This window comes from Oncorhynchus gorbuscha, linkage group LG26 (genome assembly GCF_021184085.1).
Source record: "Oncorhynchus gorbuscha isolate QuinsamMale2020 ecotype Even-year linkage group LG26, OgorEven_v1.0, whole genome shotgun sequence".
Taxonomy (NCBI): domain Eukaryota; kingdom Metazoa; phylum Chordata; class Actinopteri; order Salmoniformes; family Salmonidae; genus Oncorhynchus; species Oncorhynchus gorbuscha.
Genome location: NC_060198.1, coordinates 10,627,021 through 10,637,170, shown reverse-complemented (window position 1 = coordinate 10,637,170; position 10,150 = coordinate 10,627,021). Strand labels below are relative to the sequence as shown.

Here is a 10,150-nt window from a genome sequence, read left to right as displayed (position 1 = left end):
ATGTCAGTCAGCAGTCACCACAAATGGAAACCAATAGTTATTTCACTGCTCACTATACATTGTTATCACATAACTAGACCCACTGTCATTATTTAAACGTTTGTGATCATTAATTTCAATGATTTTGGATAAAAAATTATTTTTAGATGTTGCTATCATTAGATAATTTACAGTTTCCCATAGACTATATATAAAATGATAGAATATTAGGGCACAGAGGGAAAAAAAAGGTCATAATATTGTAACCAGTTGTTTTAAAGGAGGACTGTTGTTAAAATGACAGATGCGGGGCATTTCGTGAAATTGTACTTCAGTATGGTTTCATAAACAAAGACATGCTGATGTGCCAGAATATTAAGTATCACATTGTCATAAGTATCAAAACAATATGTAGCTTTTCTGCAGAAAGAACCAGCCTCATAAATTTATGACTATCCTTTTTCTTCAGTGTGGCCCTAGTACTCTGTCATATAAACAAATACACATTCCATATGAATATAAAAACACAATGTGTAACATTATGTTCCTTTATTGAATAAGGACAAAACAAAGCAGGTAAACCATCAGCTCCTTTCGAAACTGAAGTCACAGTGACTCTACAAGATGGAAAGCACAGAATCCAAGCATATTATACAAAATGATACATACACATTCAAAGGTCTGTATATAACACACCCTGCATGTCTGCACACTAAAATAAATGCAGGACAAATCCATACACATCAACTGAACAGACAAATGAATGGATGCAGTAGCCTCTCTGCAGCCTTGTATTACACACAGTATACCGCACAAACATCATAAGAGGCCAAATTCGTTTTAAAAAACGAACCCAAAAAAAACCCAAATTCCTCTGCCACCGCAGGACATATTTAACCAAAATTGAAAGCACACATACTAACTAAAATAATTCAACACATATTGGTCCCTCAGCAGCCGACCACTGTCGTCATCAGGGAAGATTGCCGGATTGTCCCAGTCCATGGCTGGTGGCACTCTGGGGGGCCCTCTCCTTCCTCAGGCAGGCCACATTGTGGAGGACAGCACAAGCCACAGTAATATCACATGCCCTAACAGGGCTGACCCTTAATTTGTGAAGGCAGTGAAAGCGTGCCTTCAGGAGGCCAAAGGTCATTTCAACTCTGGCCCTGGTCCTGGCATGGGCATGGTTGTAGGCCTGCTGTGCTTCCTGGGGGTCTGTGAAAGGTGTCAGGAGAAAAGGCTGGCAGCCATACCCCCTGTCTCCCAGCAACACACCAGAGAATTCACCTGTCAACACAAAATCTCATCATTACTACCTCAAACACAGTGATATTCTTGACACAGCCATGATGGTTATAAATAGGGGTTGTGTGGCTTACCTTGTGATAGATTTCAGAGGCCCGAAAGATTCTGGAGTCATGGACTGAGCCAGGCCATTTTGCCACAACATTGCTGATCACAGTCAGCATTGCAGACCATCTGAAATCATAAGATGAGGAATATTACACCAATCAATGCACATCACTGGCAATGCAGAGTGTTCGTCAATGGACAATATCAAAAAGTTATGTTCACCTGAACATTAATGCTGTGAAAGGATTTCCTATTCACAAAATCGGCCTCATGGGCACCTGAGGGGGCTTTTATCCTTATGTGTGTGCAGTCCACTGCACCAATGACATTGGGGAAACCTGTCACAAAGTAATGAGTATCCTACTATGTGTTAACAGTTGTCCTGTAATTTGTAGATCCTCTTACCTGCAATCCTATAGAACTCCTCTTTGATGTCACAGAGTCTTCTGTGGCCAGGGAAGGAGATGAAGACATCTGCTAATGCTTTGATAGCCAGACAGACACACACTCCTTATTGTGCGGCAAATTGTGGCCTTGTTCAGCTGTTCTGCATCCCCCACTGAGTACAGGAAGGCTCCACTAGCAAAAAAGCGCAAGGCCACACAAACCATTTGCTCCACACTCAGTGCATGGCTCCGTGCAGTGCGGTGCTTAATCCTGGGACCCAGTAGTCTGCATAGATACCTGATGCCATCTGCAGAAAACCTGTATCTTTCATATAGATGGTCGTCAGGGAAGGCCAGTGGGTCCAACCGGTCCCTGAAGACCCTTTCTCGCCTGAAGGCTCTCCTCAGCACAAGTGCTTCTTCATCCACCACATCTCGCACGAATGGGCATGCCATTGTCAGAGCAGAAAGGAACACACAATTTTGGGCCTTCATATAGGCTAGTGGCCACACCTGGTGCTGGGGGGGTGGGCAAAAGAGGGCGATGCCTTATAACGATGACTTGGTTGTACTGATTGCTGGGAAAATTTAAAAAAAACTTAGAAAGATGCCACCGTCCTGTGTGCTCACAATAAGAGCTCATATGTCATGGCTCACTTGACTTTACGAGAATATACCTAATTTTTATTTTGAGCTGTGTCATCTTCTTGGAGCTGGGGGAGGAAATACAAATAATGATTAATACATTTGTGTTACAGTTAGCATACAGTGTACATTGAAGGCATATCTCACCTCCCTCTCAAGTTTTTTTATTTCAAGGTCCAGTTTCCTAATTGTCCTCTTTTTTATTTCGGACTCCAGTGCAAGATTTTCCATCTTTTTCTTCTTGTACTGAATGTCTATGTCTGCCAGTTCTATTTGGCGCCGGAGGTGGTTGCCATACAACTTTCTGATAGCTTGTGAGCTCTGTGAACACAATACAATTAGCGCAGCTGGAATTTGGCAGGATGTGGTGTCCTTTTATTAATACGCACTATGTTGCCAGGCTGGTTTTCCCACTGTATAGCATCTGGGTCCTGTAAAAGAAATTCGATTTTTTGATTTTGATGAGGACTCCTCACCATTGTAGAGTAAATAGTACTTTCACAGTCTTACCATGATACCTCATGCCTTCTGGAATCCAGAGAGGTGGTCTCCTCCTCATCATCATCGTCTCCATCATGTGCTGTTGCTGCTGCACTGGGGCCTTCACCCTATCACATTTAATCGGATTCATATTGAAGCTAGTAGACAAGACATGCCAGGCCTACAGTATGCCTTTGATGGAGTACTCACTGGATCAGCATCGTCTGGTGCTTGTGCTGGTGGCTCTAACAGGAACACAGTGCTGCCAGACACTGCAAGGCAATAGGTAAACCAAAGTCAGACAGTCCAAATTGATTCAATATGAATGTGGTTGTATCCCATGTAGAGATGGAAGGACATACCTTGAATGAAGCGGGTGGCATCTTGGGAGGAACCTATGCTCGTCTCTTTCCCCCCAGGGATCCCCTCTAAGACGGGCCTGCCTTTATTTAGCTCCAAGGCCATGTCCTCTGCTGGGGTAAGGTCAGCCTTTGGTGACCCACCACCCGTGCCTTGTCTGTGGGTATTCTTTTTCACTGCTAAAACAGTACAGACAATGTGTGAGCAGGCACCTTCTGGGTACAATATATGCTTGTGCTTTGTTAAATATTAGTCAGGGACCATACCATTCTGCAGAATGTTCTTGTATTTGATTTTGACCTGCTGCCATGTCCGTTTTGGCCCGTTCATGTTTAATCTACACACACACACACATTTAATGAAGTCACACTGCAAAAAATTACTTGGTATTTTTGTCTTGTTTTCAGTAAAAATATCAACAAAAAAAAACTTAAAGAAAGATGTATTTTCTTGATTTGCTAAATGACCTAGCAAAATAAGTATAGTTTAGACAAAAAATATAAACTTTAAGTAAATGTGTGCTTAAAACAAGCAAATAAAAAATCTGTCAATATAATAAAAATTCTCTTGAAATAAGTTACTTTTTCCATAAACACTTAATTTTAGAAAAGTTCTCGTTTCACTGGCAGATTTTTTGCTTATTTTCCTAGGTAATTTTGCTCAAGAAAATATTCAAGATGTTTTTTTAGATATTTTTTTTTTTACTGAAAACAAGACAAAAATACTAAGTAAGAAAGACATTTTTGCAGTGCAGTGAGCAACCGACCTTGGGTCCTTTGAAAGGCGCTATATAAATTAAAGTGATTATTATTATAGCTCATCTATTTATTCAATTAAATTTTATTTATATAGCACTTTTCACAATTGTTTCATTCTGTCAAAGCAGCTTTACATTAATGAAAGCAGGAGAAACACACAAAAAACGGTGGACAACATAAGAAGCAGAGTACAACGGCTAAGATTAAACCGTACTGAGCGTAGTAACGTTAAATAATAATGTAAGGCTTTAATAATAATTTATCATAGCTTTATACAGTGTGATGGACTTACTTTACACAATTTCACTCATATCTGCAGTGCATTTCAATTAAAAATTTAACCGTTTCATAATTACAGTACAACTGCGTTTTTGGAGATGTGAATTAAATATTTGAATTGTAATTGTGATGTTTCAGCGGAGCGGTGTGTGTGTAATTGTGCACTACTTACGCATTCAGGCGGTCTGCAATACTTTGCCACGCTTTTTCTCTTTGCTTTATCACTGTGGCGGTGTTGCCTTTCTTCTTAATTATATATTTTACCTCCTCGTATGCCTCCATGAGGATTTGTGCTTCCGACGGGGAAAAGTACGCGGCTCTAGTTGCCATGGTAAATCAGTTAATCTGTGATCTGTGGCGGGGTCTATTTGAGTGAGCCGTGAGCGCGCACCTATCCAGGATTGGTTTCACCTGGCTTAATGAATCCGTGTCTGCTCATCCTGGCTTGGTCTTTGTGCAACCAATTAATCCTGGACGCACATGTTTTGGCTTCATTGAGCTCAGCTGAGTCATTTATCCCGGATGTCTTAATTCTACTTTTGTGCAACAGGCCCCTGTGCTGACACAAGCACCCACAAACAAACAGTGAAACCCAGGCTACCTAAGTATGATTCTCAATCAGAGACAACTAATGACACCTGCCTCTGATTGAAAACCATACTAGGCCGAAACATACAAGTCCCCAAATCATAGAAAAACAAACAGACTGCCCCCCCCCCCCCCCCCCCCAAACGTTGTGTAGCCTACAAGGGGTGAAGCTGAGAAAACGGGCACCCCCGGCCCAGGCACATCCCAAGTGGTTGCCACAAGGCCTATTAGCCAGCGTTTCCCAAACTCTGACCAGAGGGGTATACCAGAAAGCAGAATCAATGAGTTAGCCAACTAACCTGAATGAAGACCAGAAATAACTATAGATTTTCTGGTTCATTAAGAAAGCTACATTTAGAAATGTGTTTTTGGTTGTTGAGCCAACTTCAAAGTTATATTCCGATTTTTTTTTTGTTTAGTTATTTCAGAAGATTTAGGTAAGTTAGCTAGCTAACTCATTGATCCTGCTTTGCAGTACAGTCCTCTGGGGACCTCAAGGGGTGCATGTTTAGTTTTTTGCCCAAGCACTACACAACTAATCAATGCTTGATGCATCATTATTTGAATCAGCTGTATTGCTAGGGCTCCCAGGACCAAGGGCTCTATTCAGTCTGTAAAGCTGAAGCTTTATAGATTCCACGAGACATATTTAAAGATAAATGACTATTGAGCCGTTTATTGTGAATGCAGTCTCCACTAAAGTGGGAACATTTCCTTTACATTTCTATCAGGCTGTAAAGCTGAACTTCCGCAATGCGGACTGGTGATAGAGGAATTTTTAATTCCCTTATGTTTTATTGCCAAAACCAATTAAATTCGCACTCATTTCTAATTCATGATAAGTTGTAAGTTTATCATTTGCATGAATTAGCAAGAGACCAGTCTTAAAAAACAAGTTCAGCATTTATTCTCGATGAGTACTGACCCAAAATACAAAGAACATTACATTTTAAAACTGAAGAAGACATAAAATGACGTCATCAGTTACACCCCCCTCTCCCAGTCTTACAATGGCGTAGTATTCGGTCCTGGAGATAGTTTCACTCCCCTCATAAACTACATTCCAACCTGCCTAAAGGATATACTTCTCTCTGCTAATGGAATCCAACCAAAACATTCTTATCTGTTTGAAGTACTATCTTATCTCTGCTTTAAAACTTTCCCAGGAGACACAGACACAATTAATTTCTGCTTACATTTTCAGTAACAGTACAATTAAGAACCCATACTTTTCAAATCATAACATAATAGTATTAGCATGAATGGTTCTAATCATTAAAGTATACATAATTGATCATCTAAACTATATTTTCCTCTATCAATCCTCCCTTTGATCAAATATTATACATTCAATTCTACATCTAGTTTTATTTAATCATAAAAAATGAAAGTATAAAGGAACTTAACTAACCTTTTTATAGAGGTTTATCAGATTATCATATGAATAGACACATAATCAACAAATCAATTATAAATGTTTATCCAACTCTCCACATTTCATTAATCAATTCTAACCTTAACTCCAACTGTTTTTAAACCTACATCAGAATCATAACTCTTCCTTCCGGAATTCTTTTTTGTTTTTGTTTTTACAATCTTTATCAAAAAACAGTTTAATCGTTGAAACAAATTACAATCTAATTCCCCTTCATCTCAACACTATTCTCATCAAACATAAATTCCCCACAAATGACAGATCCGGATTCGTCCACTTCCTCCCTTAGACATGCCTCCAGTCCTCCACAGGTCAGAATCTGGAATCGGCGTTGGGTCATTGATCTTTCCAGAGTCCTGGAAACAAGGCCTCGCACACAGGGAATTAGACAACAGCCGCATAAAATTAATACAGTCATACAGGTTGATACAGCCCAAAACACCACATTTTTCCATAAATACTGTCTACCCAATTTAGTTCAGAGAAGTATCCACCCCAGAGTTTCTGCCAACCCGTGAGCCAGGGTGGTCAAACCAGCTGAGGCTTCGGGCACTGATTCGTCCGGAGCCGTGCTACCTGGGATGTAAGACATGGTCCTGATTATCACGCCCACTTCCTCCTTTTATCTAATGCAATTCTATTCTGTCAGGTCTTCCAGCTGGTTGCTTCAGTCTGTTCTACAAAACCTTTAACAACACCTTTGGTATTCCTGCTAAAGCGCTGTTGATTACCATAACTATAATTACACACCTCGTGGAATCCCAATGTTATCAATATATACTGTCGTCAAAAGAACCAGATGGAGCATCTCTCTCGTTTTGGCTAACTTCACGTCTTGGTGTTGTATGAGTGTAAAAGGCATTCCTAAATGTACTAGAGCGCATAGCCCAGTCCAATCAGTCGGTAATACCGACCACAAATTCATTCCCCCGCACAACCACCAGATGTCAGCCCTGGCCACCTTCAACATTTTGAAATCTCCAGAGTTCAACCAGCCTGTCAAATCAGACATGGTCTCGTCAGTGGTAATATTCTCTGTCTTATTGCAGGTACCAACTTCCCCCACGTATTTCCCGTGTGTACGGTATCTGGCAAAACAGTAATATTCTCCTCTCGTCACGGTAAAGGGAGGAAGTCTTGATTTAAATGGAACCTGGGGATATAAATAGTGTAAATCAATACAGCTATCATTACTTGGCATTCCTGCTTTCATGAACAGCTTTACCATACATGCCATTCCCTTACTATACTTTACCTGGTCCCAAATTGAGTGTATGGGTTTACATAGCCATCCCTTTCAGTGTGAGCTATGACCTGGCTCCACGACTTACACGGTGATTTACACAAATACTTCCCATAGAGTCCCATGGTTCTAGACTGCCAAGGGTGAATCACCCCAATTGATCTACACAAAATTCTACTGAGAGATCCTTGCCCAATTCCACCCTCACTTCCTTACTATTTTGTTTCAGTGACCTTCAGAGAATCTTAGGTAACATCCCATTTCCCTCATCTAGCACATGAGTCAAATTATCCTCTTTGGCACTTTCCGGGGATCATGGTGAATCAGGAATATGGCCCCCACAATAAAACAGCTCAGGACGGTCAGTGCACACGTGAAGCCCCACCCTCTCCCCGAGAACATATCAACAGCCAGAGGCCAAGCCATCACTTCACTTCTATGAACGCTCACAGCTGGGGAAAGGTCAGGTATAGGGAATCTTCAGAAGGAGTTTGACCCCGTTCCATATGGGTCACGGTTCCTCTCCTTCCCCTGTGGCCGCTCGACAGTGCCAGTATGACTCACCCCTTACAATGTGTGACATGTACCCAGGTAGCTCTTTCGGCTATTCTCACCGCGAAGGCAGTCACCAGTAGTACTTGGAATGGTCCCTCCCACCGAGGCTGCTTCCAGTTTTTTTTCTTCAATGATTGGATCCAGATCCAGTCTCCTGGTTGAATCTCGTGTGCCACCTCCCTCTAATTCTCCTGCTGGGCATAAAACTTTTGACATACGTGTTTGATTAATGAACAACCTCCTCATGTGTCCCACCATACTGCTTTCTATTTCTAATCGCCCTAATTGGGGCATTCTATAGGGTCTACCAAAAACCTTCTCAAATGGAGATAGCCCCTCCCTATCAGGGGTTATTCTAATAGTCATTAACACTATGGGCAGGCATTTTATCCCGTTCATTCCAGTACTTAGGTGTGTTTTCCTTAATCGACCTTTTACCGATCGATTCATGTTCTCGATAAGGCCAGCGCTTTGGGGGTGATAAGAACTATGTTTCTTCATATTTATATCCAATTTCTGACCTATATGCTCAATTACTTCTGGTAATCCAAATCGCGGAATTATCTCCTGACATAATGCTCTAGCCACTGTTTCTGCGTCTGCTGAGGATGTAGGAAACACTTCTACCCATTTGGTATATTTATCAATTATTGTTAAACACCACTTCTTGTTTTCACTCTTAGTTAATTCAATATAGTACACCGTGAGCAAAAGTTTTTAAAATAGTTAGTTATTCCATATGCTACAAAGTGCTGTTTAACCATTCCTACCATCCCCCCTGTTGATACATGGCTTTGCTCATGTATCAATACAGCAGCATATTTAAACAGTGACTTAGGTAAAACAGGTAGATTCCCTTTATGCCAAATACCTCTATCTACAGCTCCCATTCTGACCCATTTAGAAACTTATTTACCCACTATGTTATCTTTGCTCTTCCTGCACCCCCCTCTAACTTCTCTGCTCTCCCACCTTCAAGGTCTCTGCGGTGCGGGGAGGGCTCCTCTGTATGTTTCTCATGTTTTCCAAATTTGAACTACATGGGAACTACAAACCCATGGACCCTCTTTTAGAAAAAAAAAAAAATGTCTATGAGCGGCTTTTCTCCAAATTCCTTAATCAATCTATCTTAATCCCAACAATAATCCTAACTCCTCATAGATGTCCTATATTCCTGTTAAATATAATACTATTTAAAAACGTATAATCTAATAGATGCTAACCATATTAAAAATCATTCCTACACTAACAAGCCCTCTCCTTGGGGACCCTCAGTATTCTATCAGACAATAACATGGGTTTAATATGTGTTGCAAAGTGTGGAATAAAACTTTGGTCCTGGAAAACAGAGTAAAGCAGAACAAAGCATTCTTATAACCCATCTGGTCCTCTCAGCTATTCTTATCCAGCATCAGGTGGGCACCATGCCACCCTTCACGACAGGGAGAACAAACATACATGGGTCATCCTCAGTCAGTAAATAATACAGGAATTAGGGTCAGAAATCCAGTAACCACCATACCGGTATACTTACCAAACCAGTCTCCCAACCAGGGTGGACAGTCAGACTCCTCTACCCCCGCCATGGTCCTCATCTCAGCAGATAGTGCATCAAGTCCATTTAAGGCCCTTAGATATACTACCATCTGGACTGGTGTTATTAGGGATATACGTACAACATTGTTCACTGAACATTTTGTAGACTCCCCCTGACTAGCAAGAAGCATATTCTAAGCAAGTCCATTATGTATAAGACAGCCACAAATTGTCCCTACCATCAAAACCAGTCTCCGTGCCTCATTGATCAATAGCTGAATAGTCTAACATTAATTACCTAAATGGGATTTTTAGCATAGTGGTGACAGGTTTGGTCCAGGGGTGATAGAGGAGTGTGTCTGGCCCCGGTCCGTCTGAGACCTCCGGTTTTGGCAGTACCTTAATAGAAAACACACCCACCGTGTCTGTCCCGGTCCTTTGTAGTCCGGGGTGCAAGTGCCTGCGTCAGAGAGCTTAATAGTTTTGATGGTTAGTAGGATTTCATCACCTTTACAAAGTTCAACAGTGCTCCCAGGTTTCCCCATATTAT

The 10,150-nt window shown here is 41.2% G+C and overlaps 1 protein-coding gene and 1 long non-coding RNA gene across 5 annotated transcripts; both read right to left on the bottom strand.

Annotated features, from left to right (window-relative positions):
- Positions 1 to 1,005: 1,005 nt before the first annotated feature.
- LOC124015086 lies at positions 1,006 to 1,998 on the bottom strand. 2 transcript variants are annotated; one of them, XR_006835083.1, is made up of 3 exons: positions 1,741 to 1,998; positions 1,362 to 1,461; positions 1,006 to 1,269 (listed from the first exon to the last, which is right to left on the bottom strand). It is a non-coding gene; the product is annotated as an uncharacterized LOC124015086 (long non-coding RNA). The 2 variants fall into 2 exon arrangements; XR_006835084.1 differs by lacking the exon at positions 1,741 to 1,998 and adding an exon at positions 1,558 to 1,576.
- Positions 1,999 to 2,028: 30 nt separating this feature from the next.
- Positions 2,029 to 4,892, bottom strand: LOC124015085. Of its 3 annotated transcripts, XM_046330025.1 has the most exons (9): positions 4,416 to 4,890; positions 3,473 to 3,543; positions 3,209 to 3,385; positions 3,057 to 3,118; positions 2,885 to 2,974; positions 2,756 to 2,797; positions 2,514 to 2,687; positions 2,399 to 2,434; positions 2,029 to 2,299 (listed from the first exon to the last, which is right to left on the bottom strand). In XM_046330025.1, the coding sequence occupies exons 1-8, from the start codon at positions 4,571 to 4,573 to the stop codon at positions 2,399 to 2,401; spliced, it is 810 nt and encodes a 269-aa protein (XP_046185981.1). In that variant the 5' UTR covers positions 4,574 to 4,890; the 3' UTR covers positions 2,029 to 2,299. The 3 variants fall into 3 exon arrangements, 2 of the variants coding, with proteins under 2 accessions (XP_046185981.1, XP_046185980.1); XR_006835082.1 differs by having other exon boundaries at positions 2,399 to 2,687; positions 4,416 to 4,892; XM_046330024.1 differs by lacking the exon at positions 2,029 to 2,299 and having other exon boundaries at positions 2,326 to 2,687; positions 4,416 to 4,892.
- Between the last annotated feature and the right edge of the window lie 5,258 nt (positions 4,893 to 10,150).